The following is a 17,615-nucleotide window of genomic DNA, read 5'->3' on the forward strand; positions in this document are numbered from 1 at the left end:
CGGTTTGTCATTTTATTTGAATATACGATGTGTCGGGACAGGAGGATTGTGCGAAGTGAGAGAAATATTCAGGCCCACCCTGATTTTTCCAGGCCAACCCATTAGCCACGTTCTGGCTCCGCCCCTGCGCCGTACTTGTTTTTGAATTTGTTTTATATGTATGGCCTAGAAATGTTTATGATTACAAGCATTTGCTGTAATTAAGACTGCCTTTGAGGTTCACGGTCATTTGGCGAGCCAAAGTAAATTGCCTCACCACATCCAGTCGATTTTGAATATGTTTACCATTAAACTAAAAAGTGTGACTTTGGGGAAATTATATTTCCTGAGGTATATTAGGTTCTCGATGTTTATCATCTTACAATTGAATAATCATAAAGTTTCTATGTCACTCTGAAAAGGTTGGAAAACGTTGGTAGTTGTGATTAAAACCTGTTTTCCTCTCGCTTTCCTCTCTGCTTCCCTGGGATAATACTGCGTCATTTTTCTCAAAACACGTAAGAACAACAACAATAAATGTTTTGCTCGTACTACCCTTTCCCGGAATCAAGTCTGGACATGTGCAAACAGATAGAATAAGAGGAGATAGAATAATCCATTCTGAGGGAGGGGAAGCACTCATAATGGTCATGGTAAGATTAACCATTTTGATGTGTTTTAAAGTGCGTGAAGACTAAAACAATAATGGCTTAAAATAAAAGAAAACTTAATTAATCAATTGTATTAAATGTTTTGGGACCCTTGGATATATCCGGGTCCCAGCTTCAGAAAACAGGCGAGCCGTGATTGTTCGTTACCCTAAGCAACTGTGATGTCATTTTCAGTCGACAGAGAGTGGCAAAATTGCCGCCTCCTGAGGTGGCAAAAAACGTGTGGATTTCGCTGCTTAACTCATTCCGCAAAAACAATATTCAACAGAATGGTGTATTATTGTAAATACACTTTTTCGGTAGACTTCCCATTTAACTCATTCAGTAAGAGACCTTTTCAGACCCATTGTGAAATGACATGTCATTGGGAAAGAAGATTTTGAACTTAAAGTTAAATACAAGTGAACTGTACTTTGGCAGGTATTCTTTCACATACCTACATACATCACAAAGCAGCCATCTTCTGTTTGCTTGATTTGACTCAAGGTTAAAGCTCACTGCCATTAGATATAAGGAATCGTCCTTGACAAGACTCTAAAACGGAAAAAAGTGGCCACTTCATGTGTATAAAGTGGAACATTTAGTAAAGACAATTGCACACACTCGTACTTGACATCGTTAATGATTATTTATAACAATAACCTATGGTTTTGACACTGAAAGCTTGACTTGTAAACAGTACCTTGAGAATTTTAAATAAAGAGAACTATGGATGGTGTGCTACTGGTTAGCATGTCTGCCTCGCAGTACTAAGGTTCTGGATTCCAATCCCAGCTCCGGCCTTCCTGTGTGGAGTTTAACTGTACTCATTTTGCATTGAAGACTCAAAATGATATCCAGTATATATGCCTGGAGATTGGCTGGCAACTAGTCCAGGGTGTCTACCTTTTGGTCAAAGTCTGCTGGGACATGTTTCAGCTCACCTGCAGTGCTTTTGACACTAAACGGATATAAGTAAACATGCTGACAACATACTCTTGTTTTATAGCCAACTCCTGAATCATGTCTGCAAACAGTGAAGAGGCAACTGCAGTACAGTGGTACCTTGACTCTGAGTTTAGTTCCTTGACCAAGATCCTTTCTCAGTGCACTCAAATATGAAATCAATTTCCCCATTGACATGAATTGAAATGCCGGTAATAAACCTGCCTCCCAGAAACAAAGATCTTATGTTTTTAATGAATACAAATAGCTATGTATTGTATAAAAGCAAACAGAATCCGCTAGTGATTGATGGCCACAAAACATTTGTAATTGCATATGGGTGCCACAAGATGGAGGCTAAACATTTTCTTTCCTACTAGACAAAGCTATAGTCTGATTAAATGAAGCTCCTCCCCTCAGTTCAACATATATGCTTGGCACCAAGATGCCACTAAAGAAAAGTTGTGATATCCGACATAAACACCCCATTAAAAGCTGCGAATTTGCAAATGCCGAACAACAAATATGATATGTGGGTGTGGCCTAGTGACATCAGGAGCCAGAGTCGGGTTGGTTTTACCCTGCGTGCAAGCGTCTGGCTGTGAGTTGTGAACCACAGCAGCTCCGTGTGAGTGTTCTCATTTTCTATTTGTGTGTTGGACTGTTTGCCCTGTTCACTAAACGGCTGAAAGTGCATCTGTGACTGTGGCTCTCCTTGCCCACATCCAAGGGCATTACAGTACTTTAACTTTTTTCACTTCATTCAAGCGGCTCATAACTCGGAAAAAACGGCATGTTTGGAGCACTCGTAAGTCAAGGTACCACTGTATACAAAAAAAAAAAAAAAGAAAGAACAGTGAAGTAGTGAAGTTGAGTTGCAGTGATGAAGTCCATCCACACGCAACGTGAAGCTACTCAGCAGGCACAGAGTCCGGGCCTTCATCCTGCAGGCCAGCCGTGCGATGGGCGTCTGAGGCGGGCGTGTCGGGCGCTTCTTGGGAGAGCTCCTCGGAGCATCTGCTGGCGGCGGGCGAAACCACGTCGGGACTGGAGTCGCAGGAATCCGAGCTCTGGCCCCAGGTGACGGTGGTGGCCACACTTGGCGGCGCCGGGTCCAAGTCGTTGTCGTCCTCCGGGATGGGGGATTCATGGATGTCTGGCCAAAGAAGTAGTAGTTCAGGCTTCTTTTTCAGAGAAATTAAATCAGATATAAATAGAGGAGACGCTGAATGCCCCAGAGGTGAATGTCACCATTTTACCCAAATTTGAACTCTTACTGGGAACAGTTACGAGCGTGATCACGGAACAAATTTAACTTTTATATCAAGGCACCTCTATTTCTGTTGTTTCCTATGTGAAAAATATGTTATTAATGAGAAAGTTAAGTCCAAAATATTTTAAGGACCATATAATGCGCCCCCACTAGTCAAAACATGTCATTCTGATTAATATTGCGTTTGTGGAATACGAATTAAGCAGAAAGATCCACCCATTTTTACCCATCTCCTTTTGCCACCCGCTGTCGACGGAAAATGACATCACAGCGCCTCAAGGCTCAGGTAACAACCAATCACGGCTCACCTGTTTTATGGATTTGGTCATGTGACATTTGCGAGCCGAGCCCTGAGCAACTGTGATGTCCTTTTCAGTTGACGGCATGTGGCAAAATGGCCGCCCCGTGAGAAGGATAAAAATGGGTGGATTTTGCTGCTTGATTCATCTTCCACTGACGCAATATTAATGAGAATGTCGTGTTTACACTATTATAAAGATTTTTTTAAATTTGACTTCCCTTTTAGATACAAATAAATATGATATCAACATGAAATGTGTAGATGAGGTTCGACCTTAGAGGTTCGACTGTATCGGGGGTCCCCGGTTGACATGTTTCTCGAGACACAACATTTTGGGGTTATGAACGGCGTGCATAGAACTACTTTGCTGGGTGGTGTAAAATGACGCAATCATGCTTTGTTTTATATTTATGGCTCACAAGTGTTTTTCATACAAAATTGTAATTCTGATTTCATTACTGCTTTAGCGATCTGGGTTTCTCACTGAATGAAGTGAATGATTAACCCTTTAACCCCTTTGTAATTCTTTATGACAATACACACGTTAACTTACTACTGAAAGCCTCTGGGTACTGCTTGCCAATCTTTCCCTTTAGCGCCCTAAAGAGTTAAAAAAACAAAAAAAGAATGTTGACTGTCTATTGTCCATTTTTTTTACATTGAGGACCACAAACAGAAAAATGGAAGAGGAAAATTTGTTACTTTTAAATGACCCAACCTGATCCGTCGGAAGACACTGTCCAAATCTTTCTTCATCTCGACGAGGGTGCGCGTATGGAGCAAGAAGCGCTCATTCATCTGATGCAGTCGCACGTTGGACAGCCCGTTGAAGTTGATCAGCATTTCGTTGGTCTTCTCAAAGCGGTCCAGCCTGACAGGAAAAACATAACAGGGTTATCGCAAAAGAAAACGCAAAAATGTCATGTAAACATAATCAAATACTGTACCATTAAGACAAGCTTTTCTAATGCACTCAATTTTAAAATAAATTTTAAAAAATTCAAAACACATTTTCTTATTGCACTCAAAACACTTTTAGAACAGTGAAATAAATTTCAAAATTTCAAAATTTTCTTATTGCACAGCCAGTACTGTAAACAAATAAAAACTATTACCTTCGAACAATGAGAACAAACAAATTTGTTTGGCATTTAAAGCCGCGGTGTTGTGTTATTTGAAATGTTATGTAACAAAAGTACTAGAGTTATTGGTAAAGGACGATTCTGATTGTGACGTACATGTGTCGCTGAGCCTGGATGATGGCGTTGACGTCCTCGGAGTTGACCATGCTCAGCATCCGGCTGCAGAACACGCCGGAGGCACTGGGCTCCACCATGATGAAGCTCCAGATACAGAACACTTAACACAAAAGATTCAATCCTCTGCTAGAAAGCGAAAAAAAACATGTTAGTAAAGGCCTAGTACAACTGCTGAACCTTATATGGGGCTATACGTGAGGCACTGCAAATGGTAGCAGGTGTGTTCTGACTCCTCATCTAACATGAGTTTGAATCATTCAAATTCATGTTAGATGAGAGTCATTCAAATTGAATGTGATTGGTTACGTTATAACACGGCCATTACTCCAGTTATGAGGGCGTGTGAACACTTGTGCAACCACATTATCTCGCATTACCTATTTATATTTACCCTTTCGGAAAGATTTTCCAAACGCTTCAGTTGAGTTGTATAGATTATAGATCACATTAATGGTGGAATAACTTTGACAAAGATTAACCAGGCAATAGAACATGGAAGTGTAGCCTTATGATATCCACTGCAGAATAAAACGCAGTGTTAACACATGGTCATGTTATTCCTCACTTTGTTGAGTTATGTTTGAACGACTAGCGGTATGCTACTCCATCAATTTTATATGACTCCTGTTCTGCTACTAAACTAAAGGAAAGCTAACATAAGTAAAGACGCTAAATTAACGACCAAAGCACAGGAAAATAGGAATATCTACCTCGGGTTCCTCAGAAGATGTATATATTGATTAATTTCCCTATTTGGGCAGCATAAACATGATACGGGTAGCTGCCTGCTAAACCAAAACAAACATATTTCCGTGTTTTAGCCACTTCCGGTCACGAGAGTTGAATGTCCGGCGGTGTCTCCTTTTTATAAAGTTCCCTTTCTTTGTTGGAAACATATCGAAGAGAAACGTTCTGTCATTACGTTAGTGTCTGAATGTTCCGTACTTTCGTAGTTATCCAGTATATTAAAAGAAAACATTGACAAATGTTTCACAGCTACATTAAAATGGCCATTAGTAATGCGATAACAATGCAAAAGACAAGAAGATAATGATCAAGTATACATATATATATATATATATATGGTCCTCGGTTTACAATGGAATTTCGTGGCTACGGCCGTGACGTAACCCAAATTTGTACGTAAATGTATCACCAATTTACACTAACGCCGTTCTAAAGCCACAATTACAGTACAGCAAATATTTTCATTGATTTAAAATATCAAATTAAAAACCTTTAGTCTGGCGGTAAACGACGTGTTTGATTCCCTACTGCTGAGTTTGTAAATTAGCAGTCTCCATTTTTTGTGGATTATCGATGATGGTAACAGCCACAAATGAAGAAAAAACACGATATAAAAGTTCTCAAGTGTTGTGCATTGTAGTATTTCAACTAACTACACCGACCAGTATCCTATTCTATTCCTGATCTTGCATACATTTTTCACCATGTACTGTGAATTTATGGCGTGTCAGTAAAAATAGGCAATTGTGTTTAATCTCAGGCCTTGTTCAATTGTATTACTCTGTCATCTTCTTTGTAGCCTTTTAGGATATTTTGCTTTTGCTTCTTTTACTCCCCGACCTTAACCAACTTGAGTTCTTACGTAGAGCAAAACGATGCAATTTGAGGTAAACGGAATATTACTGATATGTTTACAAATCTGAAGTTAGTTGCCCTCACCTTTGCAAAGTTTCCTCTCATTTGCATTTGCTAAAAATGGTTCAAAAACGGGAAGTGATGGTAAACGCAAATGGCATAAAGCCCAGAGGATATAGCAGACTGTCTATTGTTGATATTTACATGAAGAGCACATCACATTTTACAACAATGTGTGCAAAAATTGGATTTACATACTAGTCTTTTTTACAAACAGGGGCGGTTAAAAACGGCGCCCCTTTGGCGCCCCCACCTTCACCAACGTCACCACAATATGTATTTGGCCATGCCACCTCCAGGCACTTTCTTCCAAAACCGAGGTAACTTTAGTTTCTCTCCCAAGTACAGAGAACTTCAAACAACGATGAACTTCCTTCCTATCCATCGATAAAGTCTGACTTCAATGTTTATTAGCAAAATCCTTGAGAAACTTACATATCTTCACATGGGAGCCTAAGATCGCAATAGAAACAGGCAAACAGTGATTACGTTCATTTCATGATAGAATACCAATAGAAAACCAATTGTTTGTTTGTTTTTTGGGGAGCAGGGGCAGCGGCATTGTTGCACCCCCTGAAATGCCACCAATTCACCGCCAGTTTGCAACTGTGTTTGTGCGTTGTTAATACAAATTCACACAGAACATTCCCATAAAACTCACAAAATTACTTTTATTAAGGGACAAGTAAAAAAAGTACATGATGTATAAAAAATAGAAAAGCGCTTCATCTAATGTGTAAGCAAAATAAATGCATAGCAAACAATACATGCAAAGTCTAGCGCGGTGGATCCTACTGATCGTTCTCTAAACTACAGAGCTAAAAACAGAGGGAGTGGAGTACAGTTTGGTTGCAATCTGCCAGCTGCTCAGTCTACGTTGACACACATCTAAAGTGATGATGGCAGATAATAAGTTAATAAGTAAGGTTGTACACAAGTCAAATGACGAGGAAATAAATATTTAACACTTCACAAGTATGGACAACTGAGTCATTTGATGTGATGCAAATCTCGCAGGAGAATATGCGCTATTAAACCTCACGATGTGGACGCTTAAGCTGGAAAGAATTCAGAGCAAGTATTACAACTTGAGAAGCAGGGATGCAACAATAGAAAATAAATATGAAATAAATAAATAACCAAACCCTACCAGGGCCCACCCAGTCTTGTAATATATACATAACCTACCCACTGCCTCCCGACTACAATGTGAAATTTCATATTAGTGTTCATGTGTTCTTTTTTTCTTTTCTTCTTTTTATAAGAATAACAACGTCATACATACAAATGACCTAGGACAAGCACGAGTGTCCATAAAAAAAAAAAAAGGAGGGGAATTTGAATGTGCTTTGGCTTCCGCTTGACGAATAGTCATTTTATATGCTCACTTGTCAAGTTATTAAGTTAACACAGAATTAAAAAAAAAAAAAAAAAAAAAAAGTTAAGAAAAAAGAAAATTTCACTTTATAGAATCTGTCAGTTTACATGCTGCTCGGATGTGTCCCTAATAGCTAGGTAAGCAAAATAATAGAAAGATGAATGCACAAGTGAGCAGTGTCAAAAGTTGCAAAAATAAATAAAAATAAAAAAATCCACCTCTTTCAAACAGATTTTACAAAATAGATGTTATCTGGAGGTACCTAATAAACAAGTATCACAACACATTTGTGGTATACAAGAGCATTGGCATAGAATTTCAGCTTGTGCAGAAAGTCATCTGAGCATGTGTTATTTGATATCAGTGATATCCAGCATAAGGTCCATGTACTAGTACACACTATTTTCATTCCGGGTGCAATAACTGATAACACTGGTAACACCCATTGAGGCGTAGCGCATTTACCAAATTCACAAACATGTTGAAATAGATCATTGCCTTTGCATGTAAATGTGTGTTTACCCTGAGCGCAGACTACTTTCTGTCACCAAATTAGCAGATGCGTTGGGGGCAACACGGCCCCAAACACACCCAAGCAGGCACAACACGGCCCCAAACACCCTAGACTAGGCTTACGCTGGCATGAAGATGACAATTCGGGGCACTGGTAGAAGACCTGTGTGTTAATAGTACCTTTTTTTTTTTTTACCACTACTAGTGCTACTTTGGGTCTACCAGTACAACCTTAAAATAGAGAAAATCCTCGTTATCGGGTAAATTATACAGTATAAAATAACAAGGATATCCATCTTAAAAGGGGAGTCTCCAATTAAAAACACATTTTGTCATACTTGATGAAACTGTCATTATGACTTGACAGTAGTAGATACATCATAATACATATCCTACTTGTGTGCCGGAGTGTCCTACTAGTGAGGACAAATAGTGTATACTAGTACATGGGCCTTAAGATATCAAGGACAGTGAATAAATGCTGAAACGGCTCTCCATAAGCTTGTATAAACTTTTATATCATATACTGACCCGGGGAATGACAGAAATGAGTGATATTGGTATTGCTGAATGACTATAAGTTGATTCTCTCTTTTCGCTGTCGTGTTGTGTGTTATTGTTATGCAAAGACACCTTCTATTTTTTCCACACTTCTAGTTTTTTTTTCTGTTTACATACAAAAATAATCTCATCAGAGAAATTGATCCAAAATAAAAACAAACCCAAAAAAAAAAAAAAGTAAGATTTACACTTTATATAAGGCCATGCAATTTAGTCGACTCATGCATCAGATCGTGGGGGTCTTTTGGATGAGTGGGCTTTGCCGGTCATGCAAGAAAATGCACTACGTGTTGCTGAGGCCACAATAAATAACCGCGACTGTCCCTTTTTTTCTCTCTGTCTCTCACTCTTGTTCCTCGAACCTGATTCGGAATGAACACTACAAGCACGGTATGTGTGTGGGTTTGTGTGTGTGTGTGTGTAAGGCTGGTGCATTTGCTGTTGAAGCTGTGAATAGGCCTGCTTTCAAACTGGAGCGCTGCCCAGTATTTGCGCACACGTTACGCTAATCCGGTCCACAAACACAAACTCTTTGACGGGAGTGGACAACGTCACTCCGGGAGTAGGAAGAGGCCATCGTTCGAGCATTTTTTTTTTTTTGAGATCCTTTAAATCCAGTTTAAGGTCTTGTACTAGTACGCTCTTTGCCCTCACTAGTTGCACAACTTTGGCAAACTAATAAGACAATTGCATGTTGCTAGTGAAGCAAAACTGTGCACTAGATGACAACTGCGAGCCACTAGTGACAAAATCAAACTAGTCAAGACTTCATTAGTTGTACTAGTTGCCTGCAGATGACAACTAGTGCGGTTTTGCCTCACTAGTAACATTTACTCCTACTAGTATGCCAAAGATGTCCTAGTAGTGTTCAGGACTGTCACACAGTAGCAGAAAAAAAAAAATCACTAGTCAATCACTAGTAAGACAATCATTCTACTCATGTGCTGATTTGCTGAACTGTCGTACTAGTGAGTATAAAGCATGTACATGGACCTTATATTGGATATCAAGGATATCAAATAAATGCTCAATCGGCTTTTACAGAATAACATCAAGGAGTGGGGCGATTTTAAAAAAAAAAACTTCTCTGAACTGTCAGTCATTCTGGATTACAGCGATATAGGATGTGAATACATTAAAAAAAAAAAAAAAAAAAAGTTTCTTTTAGTCTCTTGCTTTTTCTACATGTGAAGAGGGCTGTGATCATCGTCTAAAAGCACTGTATATGTTCATTGTTTTGAAGTTGACATCCTCAATGTTGGGTGAAGAACCTAAAAGTAGCACCGAGGTCTTGCGGAAGAAACGGGGATCGACTGTATTGCATTGTGGAATCTAAACGTACCCGCAAACAAAATGTCCAGCATGTATCTAAAGACAAAAAAAAAAAAAACACAAGAGGTGATGGTCCATTTGTCAGGAAGGTGTGACTATTAAATAGGACAATATGAAAGACATGAAAGTCCATACGGTAACTGTCTAATACAGTGATTCCCAACCAATATGCCGTGGCAGTATAGGGTTGAATTTACGAGGTGAAACTGACAAAAGAAAACTGAAGGTTGACTCGTAACTTTAACAGTAAATCGGTGAAGTTCGACTTACAAATAAATCGGTTCAAATGTCATGCTTTTTATTTGTATTATTTTGTATGGATGCCTTCTTATGACAAAACAAATGTTTGTATTTATGCTTGAAACTTCCCTACAAATTTCCCCCAATTCTCAGTTACAGTGCAAGTGATGCATTTTTTGACAGTTTTGAGATAGGCGCCGTCATCTAGCAGTTTTAATTGTTTGACTCGCATGCAAAAATTTAAGATACGAGCGCTGTATGTGGCAATGAATGCAAATCAACTCTTTGCACGAGTAGCTAGTGAACAATTCTTCTTTACTGCGTTGAAGTTACCGTCAAAATAAACACAAAACCAAAATATTTACACATCGTGTACTTAAAACGATCAACTCACTTTTCCTTTGAAAATTCCATTCAGCTTTTAATGCTAACAAAGACATTTAAGTTCATTTGAGAGTATTATGAGTTACGAGCATGGTCACGAAACAAATTCAACTCGTATTACAAGGCACCACTGTAATTTCGATGCAAAGTTTCCAAACTGTAGTATTTCCAAAATTGCCCACCTCAACTACCAATGGAGATTTACTATCATCGGGTGGGTCACGAAATCATCCGATACACTTAATTGGTCTGAAAATTCATATATATAATATCATCCAATATAGATAAAAGAAATAATTAATTTGTTTATTTACTTTTGTGACATTTTTGTTTGGTAGTCTGCTGGTTAATTTAGTTTTTTTTTTTTTTTTTTTTTTTTAGTTGTATAAACTATCTGCCTTGGCTCAATAAAGGTTGGGAAACACTGGTCTAATACATCAAACAAATCTCCAGCATTGTGACGGAGAAGACCAGAAGATTTTCAGCTGCTTTAAACCACTGAAGGCGGCGCGAGGCGCCTTGCAAGTGCTCAAGGAGGACGAGGGAAGATGTGCGCAGGAGACCTCTGCGACTTTACCAGCCTCCTTCTGACATCGTCACCACGGTGACGCATAGCTGCGCTGCTGCCGGCGCCGGCGTCGTCTCCTTCGCCTGCTGCTCTTCCTCCTCGGGCGGGGACGTCAACCGGCTGACGGGCACACCTCCCGCCCGGACCCCCTCAACTTCCACTTCTTCCTCCTCCACGTCGTCGTCATCATCATCATCATCTTCTTCCTCTTCTTCGTCCTCCTCCTCGTGCCGCTGTAGCTGCTGCTGCTGCTGCTGCTTCTTGCGACAGCACGGCTTGAACAGATGGGGGTCGATGAGAACCTCACCGAAGCGACCCTTGTAGATGATTCCGCAACACACTTTTTGTCTGGACAAAGTAAGGTAATCATTAAATATAATTTTTCGCAAGCTAAGTCAATAATTGTGTAACATGGATTCGTGATTTTGTGCAGGCTGGATGCATGGTGATGTTTTAGGATCCTCGCCGTTTCAAGAGCTTTTCCATCCAAAATTTTGGGCTCTAAAATCTTAGTAAATTGCAGACTAGTTGCACTACTTTCACAATCGTTATAAGGGAAATAGTTCGCAGTCAATTATGGTAATACTGCAATTATTTACCGTAATTTCGCATCAGCCACGCCATGAAATTACTGTGACACACTACTTACTCTAAACTACAGGAAAAAATATTCTTACCCTATTAGTGTGAAAGTAATACATTTTAGTAGCCAATACTTCACATTTTAAATAATATTATTCAACAGCAGGGCTCCAGACATTTTCTTACTGGGAGCACAGTGACCCCTAACCTTAAATTAGGGTGCCAGAAAATTTAGGGGCACACACTGAAAGTCGACTTGTTAAGTAAAGATTCATTCCACTCATTTTCACCACATTACTGATAAATGGGCTCAAGTGTGGTGCAGAGGTTTGCTAGCAACAACAAATAAGAATAGTAGTAAAAAAAATAATAATTCTGATTGGACAGGCGCAAGTAGATGAAAAATTTCTCAAATTTTAGGAACAAAATATAACGCATTATTAACAGGGCATCTAAAATGAAAATTCTGTCATTTCACGACAAATTAACATACCAAGAAAAGTTTCGAATTGCCTCTAGACGCCACAAGACGGTGGCAAAGCACCATTTTTGGGGAGGATGTGGAGTGTCTCACATTTAAAAATAAAATTTTTAAAAAGGCTATTGCTTCAGCAGTTGAAAGTAATGTACCTCTTCCAGTAGGTGAGGTCCAGGAAGGAGAAGACAGGCGAGCGGCCAGACCCTTGCCTGAGCTCAGTGTCGGAGCCGTCGTCGGACAAGTTGCTGTAGCTGGGAGACTGAGCCGGGGAAGCGCTTGATGTGGTGCTGTGGGCGTCGGAATCTAAAGTGGCGGCAGGGGGGGCAGATTTACAGCCACAAGGCAGCTCATTAGAGATAACAACAAACAATCTACGTATTCAAAAGTTCGCAGAGGGTGAAATTGAAATTCACACCGCACTATATGGCAAGTTTAAATACAGAAGCCAAAAAGGCATAACTAACTGTTTCTTTTGAGCTCTTTCTGCAGCCTGTTGATCTGACTCGGACGGACTTTCTTGGTGATGGCCTTGATCTTCTTGGGCCTGGAGGTCAACTTTAGACTGGGACCACCTCGAGCATCAACCACCTGCACAGACAAGAAGTCATTCAAACTTATTTAAGCATTGATGGAAGAACAGTGTTCACTCGCTCACTCGGGGGGCATGGGGGTGTTGTAGGTGGGCAGACTCACATGATTCCAGTTCTTCTTGGTTCCCACCGGGAGCTTTTTCCATCGCTTCACCAGGAGGACACAAGCATTGCAGATCTCTCCGGATCGCGTTTCACTCAATCTGCAAGGCATTTCTCGTTAGGTGGAGGGAAAAAAAGGGCCACTCGGTAGGACTGCTCGATTATGAAAAAAATATTAATCACTATTATCGATCATTATATTGGGGTACAAAACAAGAAAATGTTTAAACATTAAAAAATATATAAAGACATGTTCCCAAAAAAATTCATAAAATTAGTTATCAAATTAAAAAAATGGCAAATGTAAAATTGAAGTATGATTTCATTGTGTGTAAACAAACAAAGATAGAAATGCATATTAATAATCTTTTTTTACGATAAGGCCAATTTTGTAATCGTGGAGTGTAATTATCAGCATTGTAATTGAATTTCGATTAATTGCACAGCCCTACCACACGGTCATCTTTCATGCCGCTCCCCGGTGGTCTCCACTTACCCAAAACAGCTCCTGAAGTCTTTCTCGTAACGCTTACTGTCCGTGAAGCGAGAGCTGGACGACTTTGCTCGGCAGATGCAGCAGCCGTCCAAACTCCTGTACATTTTTGGCTTGTGGAAGCCAAACATCTGCAAGCAAAGAAACTCACAATCAAAAGTTGTAACAACCGGTCAATGAGGGCATAGAAATGCATAAATTGATGGCAAATGCACAATCACGTTTAGCCTGACAACACAAATACACACGTTAAAGAAAAAATGCCCACTGCAGTGCAGCGGGAATACAGGACAGGGCACCTTTCGGAGAAAAGTTCAGTCATTTTAGTAGTTCTAATTCAAGTCCAACTTGAATATTAAATTGGTTCATCAATATAAGAAAATATATTTCAGAAGGCCAATTCATACCTAATTTCTAAATCAAAAATCTTGAGGAATATTTCTTATTCCTGGTACAGGGTTGAACCTTTGCATCTCCAAAACCATCACAAACACAAACGCGGCATGTTAAGGTCAGCCATTACCATTGCATTGCAGACTTCTTAAGCCTGTGGCCGGAGCAAAACTATTCCCTTTGAAACCTACATTGAGGTTCATGATATCGACATTAAATCACAATTGGGCACTTAGGTAAATCCAACAAACGTCATAATCAGATCACTGTTTCCACTGCATCCATTTCACGTGTGAATTAATCCCAAAATGTGATGCTTAGTCACGCACAGGGCCCTAAATACATTTTTTGGGCATCCCTTACTGTGACCCACATGTGCTGGTGTTGTTGGATGTCTGTGTGGAGGGGAAGTAGGTCAACAGTCAGACAGCGTGTCAGACAGATCATGTCACCATGCTGCGCGCTCGGCATGCATGCTTTGGTTTTGGCCAGTCCAAAATATTATACGGCACGCACGCCCAAGCTGCAGGGGAAGGATGACGTGGGCCAAAAAGTCCAACGATGATTATGAATGCAATGAAGACGCCCACTGTAGAGGGATGCCGCTATGTTGCTAGGCAAAACTGGAGTCTCCACAGCACATGGTGAGCGCAACTGCGGCAAAACCGCACCCCCTTTAGACTGAGAGTGTGTGTTTTGCCATCAATCCTAGGGGGGGGGTCTTCTGACAGTATGAAGCCACAGAGATGCCACAACGTACAGACAGCACACTCGGATGTGTATATCTGATACCGGTTAAAGTCAGGAATAGGCATGGAAGGTGAATAAATGCTTGTAATAAATGACAATAGATTAGACCACACTTAGAAGACGTTTTCATTAGACACAGAGGACGTTTTCATTATCTATCCCCCATACTTTGGTTTATAAGTAATTTTATAATGTATCCTTGTTCATCTACCTATGCCAACAATGGATAGTGACAGGCAGAGAAACGAAATGCTCTTCCACGAGATAGCAGAAGGTACATAATTAACCTCCGCGTCTACTTTTTTGGGGGTTGGTGGTGTGCCACAAGATTTTTTTTTCCAACCTCAAATATATGCCTTGGCTCAAGAGGCTGCTGTAGGTGTTTACTACAGGGAAGGCCTATAATTTGGACAAATGTGATTTTTTAATACTGTAAAAGTTTATATTAATACACTTAAAGTGGAAGTCAACCCCCCCATTTTTTTTTTACAATATATTTGATGCACCTTCACGAGTCTAAAAACAGCATTCTGATTGATACTGTATTTGTGGAATATGAGTTAAGCAGCAAACTCAGCCCGTTTTTAGCCATCTCAGGCGGCAGCCATTTTGTCACTTCTGTTGACTGAATATGAAATCATAGTTGCTCAGGGCTCAGGTAACAATCAAGTACAAAAGTGATTACTGCCGTTTTGGGGTGCAGTGTTTATTTACGCTACTGCACAGTACCGTTAGCCGATAGGGGGAATGTGTCAGCTGGACGATGCTCCTTCATGCACACAAATGCATTTCTTTAGTAATATTAAATTACAAAATATATTCATAGAGACAAGACATTTACTAGAGGGGATGCCTTGTAGCTTTTATTCGCATAAATTTATTTGTTCCATAAATATATTACACTTGACTAAATACATTTATTTTGAAGTTGGCCCACAAATAGCTTGACTGGTCTTTTCGACATTTCGGCTTTCCTTATCATGGTTTTTATTGCATTGCATAGTTGCAATCAACAATCAACACAACGCCAACCCGAAATCATATTCAATCACTAAATTAGGAAACGCAAATAAACCGCAAGTTAAATACGCCATCGTTGTATGATACGGCACAAATCTCCGCTATTATTATTTATTATAGGATAAGCGGCTCGGACAATGAATGGATATTTACTATCTATTAAATATGTATTTATTAATTAAAGTGGGCCAGATAATGGATGGATATTTATTAGTTATTAAATATGTATTTATTACTTAGCTTAATGATCTGCAGTTACCCACCGCCTAATTTATCTGGCAACAGTCGACTAAGGTGGGTACCACTCCCACCCTGAAAAAAGTGGTTTTGTCAACCCAAAAATTGCTCCATTAGTAAAAACATGTACTGTTAGACCAATCTGAAAAATAGTCGATAGATTAATTGGGAGAAGAATCGTTTGGGACAGGTCTTTTTGAGGTACGAGTTGGTCACGGAACGAATTATGTTCGCAAAGCATCACTATCGGCACTCGACGCACAAGGGCGAGCTGCAACTGTCTCCGGAGTGGCTCATCTTCTCAGACGGACGCGATCTCCGCAGCAGACTCCATCCCTGTGACGTAACTCAACATGGCAACGAACACACACCACCACACACTTGAAAGGCGGCGGAAGGAGCGCGTGGCGGAGGGAGGCGTGATGCGAACTAACAAAATTACAAAGATATCCCGCACACGCATTTTAAAAGTCCCACTAATCTCCACCAAAACTATCGCGACTTCATCCTTATTGCTAACACGACTTGTTTTCCTTGAAAGGAAAAGTGCAATTCGTCATTTTGTTTTCCACCGCCCACTCTTGGGCCGAGGCAGCATGGCGAGCCACACGACCTGCTTCATGCGCACCCATTTTAAATAAATAAATAAATAAAAAAGCACCACTACAACACGCTTAGTGTATTCGACGACGTTTGCCTCGTTGTACGACGTCAAGTAGTCGGATAAACTGAACACCTTTTCACTCTCAGCGAAAAATCAACGTTGTAATTTGATATTAAGTCTTTTACAGCGTCCAATTCGATGTTTTTCGACTTCAAAGCGTCACGAAACATGCATCGGTTTTAAAGCATTAAAAAACATTCAACGGTTTTTTTAAGTGTAGCATTTGGCGGGCACGCTCTTATGTGCGAGCGCGTTAGCTTGTTTTGTTGACAGCTTGCTGCCGCGTGCTCCCGCACACGGGTGGGCGTGAGAGCTCCTCTAACTTGGCTGGGACACACGCCCCACTAGCGCCACAATGTACTCACTAACGCCTCCATAAACACATATATGCAACTATTTATCACCAAAAAATGACTTCAATCGACATTTTGGAGTGCTTACTTTACCCGCCCCCACCAACACCCTCCCCGCCCCCCGGCCCCGGTTGCCAGCTGCATCGACCCACGAACAACAACAGCCATTGCATGCGTTCGACATACTGCTCGTTCAGTTTCTTCTTCTTCTTCTTCTTCTTCTTAACACATTTTCGGCGTTTTCTACACTTTAATTCCAACTTTAAACCCACGAACAGCGAGTCATGCGTTAAACGGCGGTTGAACAGAGAGAAAAGCACGCAACTGAGGAGGAGTTTAATGTACAATTATACGGCTTAAGAGTCCGAAGACTCCAAACCCGCCGGCTCGCGTTACACAAACACTTAACAAAAATACAATAAAACAGAACAGGCTGCTTACCTTGCAAAGTTACGAAAAGTTGGCGAAAACAAAAGTAGTATTCCGTACGGGGTTTGTGTTTCCAAACAGGACTACGACGTCTCTTGTTGATGTCTGTGCCTGTGGGCCGGACTGGATAGTTGTGGACACGAGTGCGCATGCGTCGCTCTTACACGCCTCCATTTCGGAAGCCGCGGTGTGATTCTTCAATCGTCCTCGTTTGCATAAACGACACCGTGACGTAGGCGTGCGTCTGCATTCTGCTGCCCATATAAGGATGGGAACGTTGCGCGGGAACTGGGGGCTCGGCCCCGGTTGCTAGGGCACATTGGAGAATGTCGGCAAAGGGGCGGGGCCGCCTGCTTTACTCCAGGCCCGCCAGATGGCACAAGGCGGACTGCTCTACTGTTGGAGGTGTGATAACTGTTCTATCTGAGTTACAATTATTTAGCATTAAAAAAAACACTTAGCCCTAACAGATTTTTTTT

At 40.6% G+C, this 17,615-nt stretch overlaps 2 protein-coding genes across 3 annotated transcripts; both read right to left on the reverse strand.

Annotated features, from left to right (window-relative positions):
* Window positions 1–1,256: 1,256 nt before the first annotated feature.
* On the reverse strand, window positions 1,257–6,116 carry kxd1 (KxDL motif containing 1). Of its 2 annotated transcripts, none has more exons than XM_086027255.1 (5): window positions 6,094–6,116; window positions 4,387–4,530; window positions 3,867–4,019; window positions 3,702–3,748; window positions 1,257–2,730 (listed from the first exon to the last, which is right to left on the reverse strand). In XM_086027255.1, the coding sequence occupies exons 2-5, from the start codon at window positions 4,482–4,484 to the stop codon at window positions 2,486–2,488; spliced, it is 543 nt and encodes a 180-aa protein (XP_085883381.1). In that variant the 5' UTR covers window positions 4,485–4,530; window positions 6,094–6,116; the 3' UTR covers window positions 1,257–2,485. The 2 variants fall into 2 exon arrangements, with proteins under 2 accessions (XP_085883381.1, XP_085883380.1); XM_086027254.1 differs by lacking the exon at window positions 6,094–6,116 and adding an exon at window positions 5,118–5,253 and having other exon boundaries at window positions 4,387–4,533.
* A 604-nt stretch (window positions 6,117–6,720) lies between these two features.
* Window positions 6,721–17,296, reverse strand: sinhcaf (SIN3-HDAC complex associated factor). Its single transcript, XM_086029377.1, has 6 exons — window positions 17,149–17,296; window positions 13,294–13,421; window positions 12,799–12,898; window positions 12,570–12,693; window positions 12,258–12,408; window positions 6,721–11,393 (listed from the first exon to the last, which is right to left on the reverse strand). Exons 2-6 carry the CDS (start codon window positions 13,419–13,421, stop codon window positions 11,051–11,053), a joined length of 846 nt encoding a protein of 281 aa, XP_085885503.1. The 5' UTR covers window positions 17,149–17,296; the 3' UTR covers window positions 6,721–11,050.
* Between the last annotated feature and the right edge of the window lie 319 nt (window positions 17,297–17,615).

Source organism: Filicampus tigris, chromosome 4, assembly GCF_054856515.1.
Source record: "Filicampus tigris isolate MCC_2025a chromosome 4, RoL_Ftig_1.0, whole genome shotgun sequence".
NCBI lineage: Eukaryota > Metazoa > Chordata > Actinopteri > Syngnathiformes > Syngnathidae > Filicampus > Filicampus tigris.